The sequence below is a fragment of the Ruditapes philippinarum genome, unplaced genomic scaffold (assembly GCF_026571515.1).
Source record: "Ruditapes philippinarum isolate M1 unplaced genomic scaffold, ASM2657151v2 ctg3022_1_1_1_1, whole genome shotgun sequence".
Lineage (NCBI taxonomy): Eukaryota > Metazoa > Mollusca > Bivalvia > Venerida > Veneridae > Ruditapes > Ruditapes philippinarum.
The window spans coordinates 1-18,206 of record NW_026863095.1 but is presented as its reverse complement, the minus strand read 5'-3'; the positions used below and the strand labels follow the sequence as shown (position 1 = coordinate 18,206).

Sequence of the window (18,206 nt, the reverse complement as noted above, 5' to 3'; positions counted from 1 at the left end):
TTTTATTTGAACAAACTTGGTAGACACTCATTAGAAGATGTTTCATGCCAAATATCTAAGCTCTAGCTCTTTGGGTTCTTTAAAAGAAGATATTTAAAGATTTTTCTTTCGGTTGCCATGGCAACCAGAGTTCTGCATGAAATGGAATTCTTTGAACAATCTTGATAGAGCTTTATACAAAGAGTATTCCTGCCAAGTTTCATTAACATTGGCCTTGCGGTATCATAGAAGATGTCCTTAGAATATTTAAAATGTGGACGGACGACTGACGACGGACGCCATTTGGTTGGCCATACTAAAAGCTCACCTGCACTTTGTGCAAGGTGAGCTAAAAACATGTGGCATTGACTTTTATAATTTTAGATTCGCAACAGACGATAATAAGATAATTTTGATATTAAAAGACCTTTAAAGACCTTTTCCCAGCAACTTATTAATTTTAATAGAACAGAACAAATATTTTATTATTTTCAGACTTGAGCATTAGATAAATAGATGTGTATATTTAAGCGCCACTGGGTCGTAACATATTAATTAACAGGGTGCATATGTTGTATCAAGCGGCACTTGGCTGTGATATCATAAATCACCAGGGTGCATTTTTTAGAGTTATAACATTACATCAGATTACGTCACTTTTGTTAGTTGTGGTCCGAATTTTGTTATGGATCATCCTAGGGACTTTATTGGTCATGTCTTACTGATTTGATACTCGATCCAGAGTCCTACCAACTGGCACAGTCAAAAATACGTAAAATTATAATTCAAATAGTATACAGTCAGGTACATTCAAAAGAATTTTTAAAGGATTTTGCCTTTTACATTTTTTTGTTTTGAAATTACATAGATTTATATTGTTTTCTTTTCTTTGTCTTAGTAATGCTTAAATCAAAATGATTTTTAATAAACGAGTATCTTGCAATTAATTATTACGCAGCCTTTTTTCGAAACTACAGAATCCTTACATTTTTGAAACTCCAAATATATTTTGGGTATTGTTTATTAGCAGAGACATAGATACATTATCTATATCTCTGTTAGTTAGTCCGATTTAACTGCCTGGTAAAATTTGAATTATTAAGAATCTAACGAAAATGGTAATCATGATCAGTTACTCAGGAATATGGTCTACTATTAAAACAAATCGTTAACCTTATTATAGTAAACCTTTTTATTCATTTCACCATTCTTTTTGTGTAATATATTATTCAATTACACAGAATTTTGGCAATTTCAATCTGCCAATCTTACAAAAGAAAGGATTAAGCTCTTTATATCCCTCTATTATTGTACTTAATCGTATCGGCATTGTCAACCGTATCCCCCAATGACGTCATCCAAGGGCGACAACTTGAATACGGTCTTAAATGAAAGGGTCTATATAGCACACATCAAAGTTCTATGCCTTGTATCTTCAGACAAAAATATTTTTCATTTTTTTACTAAATGTACATAGTGAAAATCAATGACCCCTGGGGGTGGGGCCAATTTTGACCCCAGGGCTATAATTTGTACAATCTTGCTAGAGGTTCACTACACAATGTTTCATGCAAAATATCTTAACTCTAGCCTTTGTAAATTTTTTTTGACACTAGAGGCAAAATTTGAACAATTTTGGTAGAGTACCTATAGATGATATCATTTAACAAATATTAAAGCTCTAAGCCTTGTACCTTCAGACAATAAGATTTTTTGATTTTTTGCTATATGTATATATTGAAAATCAATGACCCCCCGGGCGTGGCAATTTTGACCCCAGGGCTATAATTTGTACAATCATGCAAGAGGTTCACAACACAATGTTTCATGCAAAATATCTAACCTCTAGCATTTGACAATTGCTAGAATATTATTTTTTTTTAAGTTTTTACGATAAGTTTTTACTATATACAAATAAGGAAAACCAATGACCCCTGGGGTGGGGTGGATTTTGACCCCAGGGCTATGATTTAAACAACCTGGGTAGAGGTCTACCAGACAATGCCTTATGCAAAATATCTAAGCTCTAGGCCTTTTGGGTCTTTACAAGAAGATTTTTTAAATTTATTCTTATAATTCCTTTTGGTTGCCATGGCAACCAGATTTCTGCATAGAATGAAATTCTTTGAACAATTTTGGAAGCCCTTCACTCAAGGATCAATCCTGCCAAGTTTAGTTGAAAATGGACTTAGTGGTTTTTCACAAGAAGATTTTCACTATATAATCTATAGAACACACACAAAAACACACACACACACACACAGGTGAATCGCTATATGCCACCGCTAAATGAGCGCGTTACCCCTGCACCACGGAGAAGTTACACATAGAGAGCCTGAATAAAATCAAATAATTGTAAATTTTGAAATTCCATTTCGGGTTTGTAATCCTTATTAATTTCGAGGTAATTTGTTCACCATAAACCTGTTGTTTAACACTAATGTAAATAATTCAGCGAAAATCTTCTCGCCAAATCAGTCCGACATGTATATATCCCACTACTCGGCAGTCAGATTTATTTGTGTAAAATTACGCATCAACATCACTAAAAATAGCATTTTCATTGATTAAAATGATATTCATCCGCGTAATTTGTGATTGTGCATTTATTGCCAATTCTATATTCTTTTAAACTTTGAATGCGTTGTAATTTGTTGGATACTTGTAACAAAATAAAAATATTTCTTTCTTTTACATCGCTAGTTTTAAGCTGTTTTGAGAACTACTTGTTGTTAGGTTTGTCGTGAAAATTATGTGTCAGAGATTGAAATTGTCAGCATTGAATTTTCTGATCTTCGATCAGAAAATACAAAAATGACAAAGTTTGAACCCCCACAGTGACCTTGACCTTAGTCGTAGGAACCTGAGTCTTGTTCGCAACACACCATACATCTATGGTTATTTCATATATGAAAGAAAAATTAAAATCCTTTCATGCATACTGAAGTTTCAGAGCGGACACGATCGCCACTGTCTATATGTATAAAGCGGGATGGACAGATTGACAACTGAGTGACAGACAGACAGACGGACAGTTAGATTTTAATATACCACCCTTTTGGGGCATAAAAACATTCCAGTATGAGTTGGACGAGTTTCCTTTTCATTTTTTAACTCATAAGCTGAACAGTATTTCATAGGATGATGGAAAGGCATGACCTCTTGGGCCAAGTCAAATTTGGACCCCAAAGCTATAAATTGAATAACGTTAATAGAGGTTCACTAGACAATGTTTCATGCTAAAATTCTGAGCCCTAGGACTAGTAGTTTTGAAGAAAAAGATAGTTGAAATTTTTACTTAATACATATAACGAAAACACATTACCCCTGGGGCCAGGTCAATTTGAACCCAGGACATAATTTGTCTTGTTAGAGGTCCACAAGCCAATGCCCTGTGTAAAATATCTATGCTCCAGGCCATTTAGTTCTAGAGAAGTAAGTTTTTTTTAATTATTTTCTACAATTCCTTTTGCTTGCCATGACAACCAGATTTCTACATGGAGCCAAATTCTCTGGACTACTTTGGAAGCCCTTCTCCTGGAAAGTTTGGATGAAAACAGACCTGAACTTTTAAAGAAGATTTTTTTTTAAGCTCACTATATAATCTATAACACAAACACGCACGCACGTACACAGGTGAATTGTTATTTGCCACTGCATAGCATCGCAGAATGGACCTGTGCCCATCATGTTAGATAATCACAGAGAACAAGCGGGTGAAGTTTCACTAGTTTTGGAGATACCAGCTTGCACGCAAAAAAATAACCAAAGTATGACACTTTCATAGACGCTGACACTGGCATGAGTAAAACAAGAGCACCGCTAGGCAGAGCATTATATGCCCGAAAGTGTTTTTTTTTAGTAAGGATGAAGCATTTGTAAGACATTGCATAAATTAAATAAAGTATTACCTCCTTCAAATAGCAATCCTCCGATAAAGTTTGAATATTGTGGGCCAAATGGAACTTAAGTTATGCTCTGGAAACTGTTTTCAGTTTTAAGGTAATAGTGACCTTGACCTTGTGACCCCAAAAGCAATTAAGTTTTCTACCCAATATGGACAATCATCCTATGAAGTTTAAATATTGTGGGCCAAATTGAACTTAAGTTTTGCTCTGGAAACTGTTTTCAGTTTAAAGTAATAGTGACCTTGACCTTTGACCTTGTGACCCCAAAATCAATTGGGGTATTCTATCTAATATGGACAATAATCCTATGAAGTTTGAACATTGTGGGCCACAAGTAACTTAAGTTATGCTCCGGAAACTGTTTTCAGTACTAGTGACCTTGACCTTTGACATTGTGACCCCAAAATCAATAGGGGTCTTCTTCCCAATATGGACAATCATCCTATGAAGTTTGAACATTGTGGGCCACATGTAACTTAAGTTATGCTCCGGAAACTGTTTTCAGTAAAAGTGACCTTGACCTTTGACCTTGTGACCCCAAAATCAATAGGGGTCTTCTACCCAATATGGACAATCATCCTATGAAGTTTGAATATTGTGGGACAAATAGACCTTAAGTTATGCTCTGGAGACGGTTTTCAGGTTTAAGGTAATAGTGACCTTGACCTTGTGACCCCAAAATCAATAGGTGTCTTCTACCCAATATGGACAATCATCCTATGAAGTGTGAACACTGTGGGCCAAATGAAACTTAAGTTATGTTCCGGAAACTGTTTTCAGTTTTAAGGTAATAGTGACCTTGACCTTGTGACCCCAAAATCAATAGGGGTCTTCTACCCAATATGGACAATCATCCTAGGAAGTTTGAATATTGTGGGCCACATGGAACTTCAGTTATGCTCTGGAAACTGTTTACAGTTTTAAGGTGATAGTGACCTTGATCTTTGACATTGTGACCCCAAAATCAATAGGGGTCTTCTACCCAATATGAACAATCATCATTTGAAGTTTGAATATTGTGGGCCAAATGGAACTAAGTTATGCTCCGGAAACAAAATTGCTAACGGACAGACGGACGGATAGACAGACATACTCACAAAATGGTACTTATGTGACTTTTCCTTTGATCTTTTTGGCCATTTTTAGTCACACAAGGCTTAAAAAAAGACACACAAGTAAAAACGGAATGAATAGGATCAAAGAGAATTTAGTGTTACCCATTGTTCTCCAAATCACACAAGTACCTCTGGGTTCGTACAGACAGACAGACGGACGGACAGACGCCAGGGGGTATAACATAATATGCCCGAAATTCTTTCAGGCATATAAAAAGTATTGTTATTCTAGCTTAAAATGAGACAAACTCTTCGATGTTCAAATTTGTGCAATGTAAATGACTTTACAAAGGTCGCTATCCTTTACAATCTAATTGCTAAATTACTTTGTAATAATTTCTTTAATACCTATTTTACCTGTTCAATACACTACACTTTATTTCCTCTATATATTATGCAATGTTTTGTCTATTCAGACAATAATTGTAAACATTTGTGTACATCTGAAGGGAAATATAACTATAATGTTATCCTAGCGCTGCAGTACCTATCATGTGACAGCTAAACTTTATGTTATCTGTACAAATCACGTGACAACTTAAAATAAGACTTATGATTATTTATTTATCCTGTACCAATCTGTACATCCCTTGTTCTGGTTACAAGAGTAATTCATCATGTTAGTACAGGCAAGTTTCAATATTTTGTTTTGAGTCAATTAAGCTATGCATAGTTCACTTTTCTAGGCTTACAGCTTAAACTAGAACTGCCACTGTCATGGCGTGAATACCCCCGCAAACAACTTTGTCAGAATCAACAGTGGCTATTTAGAGCTCAAGGACAACCTCCCTGCCAAATCTGAGGTTACTAAGCCAGTCAATACTTGAAATGTGAAAATGTCCAAATCAATACACTGTGCATTCTTAAGCATCTGAGCAGACAAGCTTATTATAGTAAAAATCCCTGTGACATTGACCTTTGACACAGTCACCTAAAAATCAATAGGGGTCATCTACTAGTCATAAACAACCTAAATACCAAATATGAAGACTGTTGACCAAAGCATTCTTAAGCAATTGAGCGGACAAGCATTTTTTAATCAAGGCCCCTGTGACCTTGACCTTTACCCAGTGACCTAAAAATCAATAGGGATCATCTCATTATCATGACCAATCTAAATACCAAATATGAGGACTGTGGGTCAAAGGAATCTTATGTTATTGGGCGAACAAGCGTTTTTTACACAAGGCCACTGTGACCTTGACATTTGACCCTGTGACCTCAAAATCAATAGGGACCATCTACTTATCATGACCAATCTAAATACTAAATATTAAGACTGTGGGTCAAAGGAATCTTAAGTTATTAGGCGGACAAGCTTTTTTTACTCATGGCCCCTGTGACCTTGACCTTTGACCCTGTGACCTCAAAATCAATATGGATCACCTACTAATCATGACCAATCTAAATACCAAATATAAGGAATGTGGGTCAAAGGAATCTTAAGTTATTAGGCGGACAAGATTTTTTTACTCAAGGCCCCTGTGACATTGACCTTTGACCCTGTGACCTCAAAATCATTAGGGGTTATCTACTAATCATGACCAATCTAAATACCAAATATGAAGACTGTGGGTCAAAGGAATCTCAAGTGACTGGGCGGACAAGGAACAAGAGCTGTCACAGGAGACAGCGAAGCTCGACTAATAAAATACGGAAAGAAAAATCAATTATGTATAATAATGTATTAAGTTATAGTAAAAAAATAACATTTGTTAACATGAATTCCAAGATCAAGGGGAATAATTGTAGAAATAGTCATGCTAGAGTTATGAACCTTGTCACACAACATGTGTGTAATGATAAGAAATAAATATTTGAAGTTTGAAGTAGATACCTTAAAAAGTAAAGAAGTTATAATATTTCTTAAAGAAAATCCTAAGTTCAAAGAAAAATAAATCTGTAAATATTGCTTCAAGAGTTATGAACATTGTCACATAAAATGTAATTGAAGATAAGGAATAAGTATTTGAAGTTTGAGGTAGATATCTTTAAAACTAAAAAAGTTATAGTAAAAAATATAATTTTTCTAGTAAAAAAATCTAAGTTTATGGAGAGATAATTCTTGCAATATTAGTGCTAGAGTTATGAACCTTGTCACATAAGATGTGGATGATGATAAGGTACATATATTTGAAGTATGAAGTTGATCCCTTTAGAAATAAATAAGTAACAGTAAAAAATAATATTTTTAAGGAACATTCTAAGCTCAAGGGGAGATAAATCTGAAAATATTGGTGCTACAGTTATGAACCTTGTCACATAAGATGGGGATGATAATAAGGTACATATATTTGAAGTATGAGGTTGATCCTTTAAGACATAAAGAAGTAACAGTAAAAAACAGTATTTTTTGAGGAAAATTCTAAGTTCAAGGGGAGATAAATCTGAAAATATTGGTGCTAGAGTTATGAACCTTGTCACATAAGATGTGGTTGATGATAAGGAACATATATTAGAAGTTGATACCTTAAGAAATAACAAAGTTATAGTGACAAATATTTTACTGCACCAAAACTTTAATCTGAAATCTGGACGCGGACGCCGGGGCGAGTAGGACAGCTCTCCATATACTTCGTATAGTCGAGCTAAAAACCGACGGATGACCGAACGAACAAGCTGATTCCAGTATACCCCCCTTACAACTTTGTTGTGCGGGGGTATAATAAATTGAAGAAACAATTTTTTAAGTACATGTTTGTCACCCATATAAGAACTTAAGCAACACAAAGTAGTATCTTTACGATATTATGAGAGATTTATCAAATAAGACAATTTACCATATCAAATGGTTATAATGGCATACACATTTGTACCTGATATCAGAGTAAGGAATTGTTTGCACTTTCCTTCATCAGCAATCAATAATGTATAGCTAGAACACTCTGTCTCAAATTCTAGTCGTAATGTTTGGTATCCTAAGCCTATATCTATATAGCGGAGCTCTGAGATTGGCTGATTCTCATATGATTTCAACCAGTCAGTTGAGGCAGCACTGAAATATCAACAAGGCAATAGGCATTTGACTTTCTAAAATATGTTATATCAGCTCTGGAGACAAAATAATAATACATCTTGGTTTAAATCACGATAAATAGGCATAATATGCTACAAATGCATACAGTGTTCCATATAGACATTTGTGCACATTTTGATTAAAAACTAACATACCAGTTTAATATTTGGTTTAAAAAGATATTATTTTCTGGCTTCATTCAAACAATGACCCATCACTAAAGCTTGGATGTGGGGGTGGCATTTAGGTTTCTTTACAAATACTGGCAAAAAAACTGAGCAGTGGCTCTAACATTACATGTCTGAGATAGATATACTGACACTCAAGCACACACATGCACGCAAATTTGACTGTTTCTTAAATATGTCACTAAGAGTTATAATTTAAATAGAAATGCTTTTTTTATCAGATTTATCGAGTGCAGTAACTCCTTTTAAATTTCATAGAAAAGTATGTAGAGACTAATAAGACTATACACACTGTAGCTTATTTATATTTTGAGCAACTGTATAACAATTGCTCCAATATTAACAATACAGGGCAAATTCTGCAATGCCACCTTTTTTGTGTCATACATAACACGGTTGTTTTGCACCTAGCTGTTTACTGCGAAACAATTTTAGGCTGAAATGCACATACACTTAGAAAAAAGTTGTGTATACAGTCAACATTGTATTAAAAGACTACTCAAGGGACTGCCAAAAAGTGGTCTTTTAATAAAGTGGTCTCTCAATAGAATTCTAGAAAATTCGAGACTCAAGGGTTTCTTTTCTATACTACAAGTCAAAGATATAATAGCATCTTTTTATAATAACAAGAACTGAACAATATTATGTATGTATTACAGTTTCATAATTACATTATGCCTTTTTTTAAAAAGTCATCAATGTGTTTGTTTTTTGTTTTTAAGAAGAAATTTTGTGTACAAATGTGACCTACACTCATAATACTATCAAGCAGGTCATTGTGACTATGAAACAAAACATATTGTCTTATATTGTTAATATGTTCATGCACATCTCCAGCTGAGCATACTTTCAAATCTCAGCCAGAGTTCCAGATAATTTTTCATGCAATTAGTTTTAATCTTCTTGATTTTTTCAGCAATTAGTTTTTTACACTACCCGAGGTTTTTTTTAGAGATCTAGGATTTTTTTTGTCGAAGGGTCATATTTAATGGGGTACTACATATATTTTATTAAGCATCAGATTAGCACCTGCACCTTACTGAAGTACGTTTCACATTTTTTTTTCGACTTCAAACGATGACATTTGCTATTTATTCAGACTCAATTCTACACACGATTTCCTCATTTGATTTAACCGGTCTTTTAAGCTGTCTGTCATTTTTTCGCTCGTTCCGACGTCATTTTCGATTTGATTTTCTGCAAGGGAATTCACTCCGAGCACATGACAAAACTGTGCAAAAGCGGTGTTGTGGTACGTTACTGCTCGGAAAACTGTTTCTTTCGTTTCCGACTTTGAAACGATTGAAATTGTCATTCCATTCGGTTTTAAACGATGATTATTTGCCACGGTCGTTTAATTGATACTTTAATACTTAATTTAATATATTTTGGCCGACATTTAGTGGATGCTGGCCGCGATAAAAAACGTCATTTAATGGAATTAATTTATATAGTGAAAATCATCGGGAGGGATTTTATGCAGCTGCTTAATAAACTAGAAATGTGTCCATAGGACACGGGTGCCCCCACACTCCACCAATTTGTCAATCTCATGTCTCGAGGTCAAATATTTTTTTGGCTACATGTGCCCAAGTTGAAAACTAAAAATATTGTATTAAGTAAATGGCAAATACTACAAATACTGAATAAATCCACAAGAAAACCCCAAGGTGCATAAGTACACATGCTGACCGACATTCTTGTAAATTTTCAGGCCTACAGGTCAAATACTTTTTGAGTTACGTGCAACACAAGATGAATATTGTAAATTTTTACTAAGTCAAGGGCAATAACTCTAAAAATACTAAAAATATCCACAAGAAAATACCCAGGTGCACAACTACACATGCTGATCAACATTCCTGTAAGGTTTCATGACTCTGGGTCAAATATTTTTTGAGTTACGTGCGACAAAAGTTGAAAATTGCAAAATTTTACTAAGTCAAGGGCAATAACTCTAAAATACTAAAAATATCCACACGAAAATACGCAGGTGCACAACTACACATGCTGAGCAAAATTCTTGTAAGATTTCATGACTCTAGGTCAAATGCTTTTTTAGTTACGTGCGACACAAGTTGAAAATTGGAAATTTTTACTAATTCAAGGGCAATAACTCTAAAAATAGTAAATATATCCACACAAAAATACCCAGGTGCACAACTACACATGCTGATCAACATTCCTGTAAGGTTTCATGACTCTAGGTCAATTACTTTTTGAGCTACATGCGACACAAAAAGAGAACGGACGGATGGAAGGATGGACGACGGACGGACAAGGGTAAATCTAAATGCCCTCCCTATAGTGGGGGCACAAAAAGTTGCTTAATAAAGGTGGACACAAGTATGATGCCGACTGTATTTAGTAACTAGAAATGTGCGCATAGGACACGGATGCCCCCACATTCCATTGTTTTATCAATCTACTTACTCTAGGTCAAATGTTTTTGGGATACATGTCACACAAGTTGAAAACTGAAAATCTTTTACTTAGTAAATGACAAACTCTTCAAATGTTGAATATATCCAGAAGCAAGTCCCAATGTGCATTACACATGCTGACCAACATTCTTGTATACTTTCAGGACTACAGGTCAAATACTTTTTGAGCTATGCATGAACAAGTCTATAATTTATACAAGTCAAGGGCGATTACTAAAATAATAAAAAAAATCCACATGCAAAACAGCATGCAGGTGCACAGCTTCACAGTGATGTTGATTATCATTCCTGTTCTGACTCAAGCACTCAAGGTACATATAACAACATTTTGGAATGGTTTTTATTAATTCAATGGCAGTAACTCAAGAAAAACTTAATAAATCCACAACAGAAACCCCTGTCCTGCACAACTTCATATGCTTATTAACATTCCTGTAAAGTTTCATGACTATAAGTCAAACACTATTTGAGCTACGCACCACACAAGATGAAAATTGTTAATTTTTACAAAGTCAAGGGCAATAACTCTACAAATACTGAATACATTCACAAGAGAACCTGCAGGTGCACAACTTCCCATGCTGACCAACATTTCTGTCAAGTTTCATGACCTTAGGTCAAATACTTTTTGAGCTAGTCGCAAGACAAACAAGAGCCACCGCCGGGCGGGGGCAACGCTCGACTTTTTACTTTCTCTAAAAGCAAACAAAGAAATGTTTGAACAAAATCTTAACATTTCCTTTTTATAAAATTAATCATTCTGTCTTGTCACATTAGTTTTGTCTATATATCTTTTATATACAAATATACTAATTTATATATATATAAATAGAGACACGCAATTCTATAAATAGAAAATTCTATAAATAGAAACACACAATTCTATAAATAGAAAATTCTATAAATAGATACACGTGGTGGAGACATGTGATGAAGTCTCGTGGTGGAGTCACGTGGTGGAGACACGTGGTGGAGTCACGTGGTGGAATCATGTGGTGGAGACACGTGGTGGAGTCACGTGGTAGAGGCACGTGGTGGTCACGTGGTGGAGACACGTGGTGAAGTCACGTGGTGAAGTCACCTGGTGGTGTCACGTGGTGAAGTCACGTGGTGAAGTCTCGTGATGAAGTCACGATAAACAACAAGGTCTTGTCCTTAAGTATGTTCTGTTACAATATGAAGTTGATCCCTTCAATAATAGCAAAGTTACAGCCAGTTACAGCCAAAACAAAGTCAAGGTCATTAATGAGTGAAGGTCAAGGTCTGTAGGGTTATTTTTAAGGGTTATCCTTGAAGATTATTATATTCAAGTTTGAAGACAATCCATTCAAAAATAACAAAGTTACAGCCAATAATAGCCAAAAACATGAAAATTTCAATAATTTGACCTTCAAAGTCAAGGTCATTTATGAGTGAAGGTCAATGTTTGTCGGGTTATTTTTAAGGGATATCCTTGAAGATTATTATGTTCAAGTTTGAAGACAATCCATTCAAAAATAACAAAGTTACAGCCAATTACAGCATGAACAAGCAAAATTTGGACTTTTAACCTTGAAGGTCAAGGTCATTTATGGATGAAGGTCAAGGTTAGTGTGGTCTACTGAAAGGTCTTGTCCCAAGAGTTGCTGTGGCCAAGTATGAAGACAATACACCAAGAAATAAAAAAGTTATGATCCAGGTACAAGTTTGCGGACGGCAACGCCGCCGCGACTAAAACAATACCTCTACTTTTCATTTCAAAAAAAAAAAAAAAAAAAGTCGAGCTAAAAATGAAAATTGCAATTTTTGCTAAGTCAATGGCCATAACTATAACAAAACAGAAGAAGATATTTAAAGTTTTTTCTTTTGGTTGCCATGGCAACCAGAGTTCTGCATGGAATTAAATTCTTTGAACAATTTTCAAAGGTGACCACCAAAGGAACATTCCTGTGAAGTTTGGATGAAATTGGCTTAGTGGTTTATGAGGAGATGTCATTTAAAGTAAAAGTTTACGGACGCCGGACGGACGGACGGACGAAAAGCGATCACAAAAGCTCACCCTGTCACTTTGTGACAGGTGAGCTAAAAATTGATCTCGTAGTCTAAGCTTCACAATATTTTTAAAGTGATCAAAAACCGTTTTTACCTACAAGGTCAATATGACCTTGACCTTTGACCTGCTGACCCCAGAATCAACAAGAGGGCCATGATGGCCCTGAGGTCACTCACCTGTATATAGGCCCCCGGAGCGGGGCCAGTTTAAACCCCAGGGCTATTATTTGAACAAACTTGGAAGACACTCACTAGAAGATGTTTCATGCTTAATATCTAAACTCTAGCTATTTGGGTTTTTTCAAAGAAGATTTTTTAAGTTTTTGCTATACACATATAATGAAAAACAATGACCTTCCCCCCCCTCCCCAGCAGGGCCAATTTTAACCCAAGGGCTTTTATTTGAACAAACTTGGTAGACACCAATAAGAAAATGTTTCATGCTAAACATTTGAGCTCTAGCTCATTTGGTTTTTTAAAAGAAGATTTTTTAAGTTTTTAATAGACACATAATTAGTTAAAAACAATGACACCCCTGGAGCGGGGTCAGTTTTGACCCCAGGGCTTTTATTTGAACAAACTTGGAAGACACTTACTAGAAGATGTTTCATGCGTAATATCTAAACTCTAGCTATTTGGGTTTTTTCGAAGAAGATTTTTAAGTTTTTGCTATACACATATAAGGAAAATCAATGACCCCCTGGGGTGGGGACAATTTTGACCCCAGGGCTTTTATTTGAACAAACTTGGTAGACACTCATTAGAAAATGTTTCATGCTAAATATCTAAGCTCTAGCTCTTTGCGTTCTTTAAAAGAAGATTTTTAAAGTTTTTACTATATGCATATAGGGAAAATCAATGACCCCCCGGGGCGGGGCCAATTTTGACCCCAGGGCTTTTATTTGAACAAACTTGGTAGACACTCACTAGAAGATGTTTCATGCCAAATATCTAAGCTCTAGCTCTTTGGGTTTTTTAAAAGAGAATTTTTAAAGTTCTTACTATATGCATATAGGAAAAATCAATGACCCCCTGGGGCGGGGCCAATTTGGACCCCAAGGCTTTTATTTGAACAAACTTAGTAGACACTCACTAGAAGATGTTTCATGCTAACTATCTTAGCTCTAGCTCTTTGGGTTTTTTAAAAGAAGATTTTTTTAAGTTTTTACTATATGCATATAGGGAAAATCAATGACCCCCTGGGGCAGGGCCAATTTGGACCCCAAGGCTTTTATTTGAACAAACTTGGTAGACACTCACTAGAAGATGTTTCATGCTAACTATCTTAGCTCTAGCTCTTTGGGTTTTTTAAAAGAAGATTTTTTTAAGTTTTTACTATATGCATATAGGGAAAATCAATGACCCCAGGGCTTTTATTTGAACAAACTTGGTAGACACTTACTAGAAGATGTTTCATGCCAAATATCTAAGCTCTAGCTCTTTGGGTTTTTTAAAAGAAGATATTTTAAGTTTTTTCATTCGGTTGCTATGGCAACCAGAATTCTGCATGGAATTAAATTCTTTGAACAATTTTTAAAGGTGACCACCAAAGGAACATTCCTGTGAAGTTTGGATGAAATTGGCATAGTGGTTTATGAGGAGATGTCATTTAAAGTAAAAGTTTACGGACGGACGGACGGACGCCGGACGAAAAGCGACCACAAAAGCTCACCCTGTCACTTTGTGACAGGTGAGCTAAAAAGGGTCATCTACTTGCCAAGACCTACGAAGTTTGATGGCAAACAGCAAATAGGTTGTCAAGTTATTGATCGGAAACCGTTTTTACCTGCAAGGTCAATGTGACCTTGACCTTTGACCCCAAAATCAATAGGAGTCATCTACTGACCAAGACCAATGCATCTATGCAGTTTGAGGGCCAAAAGCCCATGGGTTGTGAAGTTATTGATTGGAAACCGTTTTTACCTACTTTTACCTTGACCTTTGACCCCTTGAGCCTAAAATCAATAGGGGTCTTCAACATGCCAAGATCATGTTACGAAGTTTGAAGGCCAACTGCCCATGGGTTGTCAAGTTATTAACTTTTTTAACCTACAATGTGACCCTGACCCCAAAATCAATAGGAGTCATCTTCTGGTCATGTACAATCCTTATACTAAATTTAAAGTTGCTTCTGCCCGCTGACTTCAGCATTACAATAACCGGTTTTCGTTGAAAACCTAGTTAATAATGGGGATAAAAGGATTACACTGCAGGTACTTTTAGGATTTGTTGCGTGGTTTTCTTTTAAAATATGCATTACATGTGAAATATTTTACAAAAAAAACAAAACAAAACGGAAAGAAAAATATTAACCTTTCCACTCCAATTCTAAAGATTATGATACGGTGTGTAGAGATGACAAGTAAACTTTTAATTACTTCTTCTTTCATATATTGTACAATATCACACTGAAACAAAGAGAAAACATAGATAAAATTCATTGCAAAGACTGAGCAATTCCAATTATGTGGTTTGATCAAGTAAGTATGATTCAAGTTGTTCCTTTAACATATTTTGAAACAATTTGGCTTAAATAAATATATAGTACATTAAAACATTTTGTGATGACAACATGATTGTAGCTTAAAAATCAAGATCACATTATATTTTCATAAAAGTACATTGATGTTCATATCTAGTCATCAATTCTGTCAATCATGAATGGAAATAACTAGGCATACTTTTGTGGCTATAGAAACATGTCACACACAAACTCAAGGCAGGTCAACAGTTAGAAAGTGAAAGTTAATGTCAAAAAAGTACATTGATGGTGTGTCTGGTTATTTTGACATGTACTCATTGATCCTTTTTGATCAAGAATTTGTAACAGAGTTACCAACGTCCCCCGCCTCGGGGAAGTTTTATATGAAGCATAAAATTGTGCTATTTCAAAAGATTGAGGTATGGATCTCAGGGCTATCAGTCCAAGTTTATGATCAATGCTATATCTGCAAATGCAACAATAAATTTATTAAAGAAATAAAATGAAACGAGGAATTTAAAAATCTATCATGTTAAGCTTTGACCTCTAAGTGTGAACTTGAACTTGGAGGTAGGGGTGCAGGTGTTGTGCATGACATATCGTCTTATTATTGTCACTATATGTGCCAAGTATTTTCAAAATCCCTTGAACTATGAAAAAGTAATAGATCATAAAATATACCCTATAACAGACTATGTTAATTTTTGACCTCTTAGTGTGACCTTGGAGGTAGGGATGTAGGTGTTGTACTTGACATATCATCTTATTTTTGTGACTATTTGTGCCAAGTTATTTCAAAATCCCGAAGAAGTTCTAGATCGGACACAAAATATACCCTTAAATAGACTATGTTACTTTTTGACCCTAAGTGTGACCTTGAACTTGGAGGTAGGATTGCAGGTGTTGTGCATGACACATTGTCTTATTGTAGTGTCTATTTGTGGCAAGTATTTACAAAATCTTTTGATCTATGAAAATGTTATGGACCGGACACAAAATATACCCTGTAACAGACTATGTTAATCTTTGACCTCCAAGTGTGACCTTGACCATACATGCCATAACGTCCCGGATGTCAGGGACAGTCCCGGAAATCAGGTGTCTGTCCCGGAGATGATTTATGTCCCCGTAAAAAATAATCTACTTTGAAGCAAGAAATTTTACATTTTTATATAATTTTATTGTCAAGTTTTTATAAACTAGTCTAGAATGCTATTAACAAACGAATATCCCCTAACAGCATTGCAATGGTGACACTAATCCTTTGACTGGTATATCTAAGTGCCCCTTCCAACAAACAATTGTATCATAGTTTGGGGACCTTTCTGTTTAAAATGTGTCAGAGTTAAATCGTATACATATACATGCACAGTGCGTTAACTGGAGTACAGGTATTAGTTACCCGCACTCCGGAGCATGCCCATTAATTGGTTCATTACTTATTGTGACGGCATGGACAGGGAAAGCGACAGAAATATCATATTCAGATGCTCGTTCATTGGTTCCCTTTTTCTGGGGTTTCATATTGTGACAACAGGGAACGTGTGACAATGATACAAAAGAGAAAAAACATCAAAACACTCGGCAATCTGATTAATACTCGGGGACTACGCCCCCTCATACAAATCGGATAGCCTCGTGTTTCGATGCTCTTTATATTACTTATCGGCAATAATTTTGATCAATTGAAAGATTAATTGTTTACCCCCTGTGGCTTCCTGAGCGAAGGTGTCATACACTGTAATTAGCAACTGGCCAGTATAAATTTAATCCGCCTGGAGGCAGTTATTAGTGGTCAAACACCGTGAAAATTACCGCTAAATCTGAGGTGATGAAGTCTAAAAGATTCAGCGAATGTTTCAGGTAAACGACATGGTCAATTGTCATTACTTAACATAGCTTTATTCTACTCTGTGACTGATTGAATTAACGATGCGTAAATACTTAAACAAGAGGGCCATGATGGCACTGAAGTCGCTCACCTGTATATAGGCCCCAGTAACGGGGCCAGTTTAAACCCCAGGGATTTTATTTGAACAAACTTGGTAGACACCCATTAGAAGATGTTTCATGCTAAACATCTAAGGTCTAGCTGGTCAAGTTTTTTCTTTACGCATATAGTTAAAAACAATGACACACCTGGGGCAGGGTCATATTGGACCCAAGGGTTTTTATTTGAACAATATTTGTAGACACTTACTAGAAAATGTTTCATGCTTAATATCTGAACACTAGCTATTCGGATTTTTTGAAGAAGATTTTTAAGTTTTTGCTATACACAAATAAGGAAAATCAATGACCCCCGGGTTGGGGCCAATTTTGACCCCAGAGCTTTTATTTGAACAAACTTTGTAGACACTTACTAGAAGATGTTTCATGCTTAATATCTAAACTCTAGCTATTTGGGTTTTTTCAAAGAAGATTTTTAAGTTTTTGCTATACACATATAAGGAAAATCAAAGACCCCTTGTGGCGGGGCCAATTTTGATCCCAGGGCTTTTATTTGAACAAACTTTATAAACACTCACTAGAAGATGTTTCATGCTTAATATCTAAACTCCAGCTATTTGGGTTTTTTCAAAGAAGATTTTTTAAGTTTTTGCTATACACATATAAGGAAAATCAATGACCCCTGGGGCGGGGCCAATTTTGACACCAGGGCTTTTATTTGAAAAAACTTGGTAGACACCCATTAGAACATGTTTTATGCTAAATATCTTAGCTCTGGCTCTTTGAATTCTTTAAAAGAAGATTTTTTAAGTTTTTACTATATGCATATAGGGAAAATCAATGACCTCCTGGGGCGGGGCCAATTTTGACCCCAGGGCTTTTATTTGAACAAACTTGGTAGACACTCACTAGAAGATGTTTCATGCTTAATATCTAAACTCTAGCTATTTGGGTTTTTTCAAAGAAGATTTTTAAGTTTTTGCTTTACACATATCAGGAAAATCAATGACCCCCGAGGCGGGGCCAATTTTGACCCCAGGGCTTTTATTTGAACAAACTTTGTTGACACTCACTAGAAGATGTTTCATGCTTA

At 35.5% G+C, this 18,206-nt stretch overlaps 1 protein-coding gene across 1 annotated transcript in view; it reads right to left on the bottom strand.

Moving 5' to 3' along the window:
- The window catches only part of LOC132721128 (serine/threonine-protein kinase 11-interacting protein-like), a gene marked incomplete at its 5' end in the record, with an annotated part of 51,799 nt that extends 36,710 nt beyond the window's left edge, over positions 1-15,089 (bottom strand). The window contains 2 exon segments of the mRNA XM_060705382.1: positions 7,819-7,997; positions 14,995-15,089. Of these exon segments, the coding sequence (XP_060561365.1) occupies positions 7,819-7,997; positions 14,995-15,071 (256 nt within the window).
- Between the last annotated feature and the right edge of the window lie 3,117 nt (positions 15,090-18,206).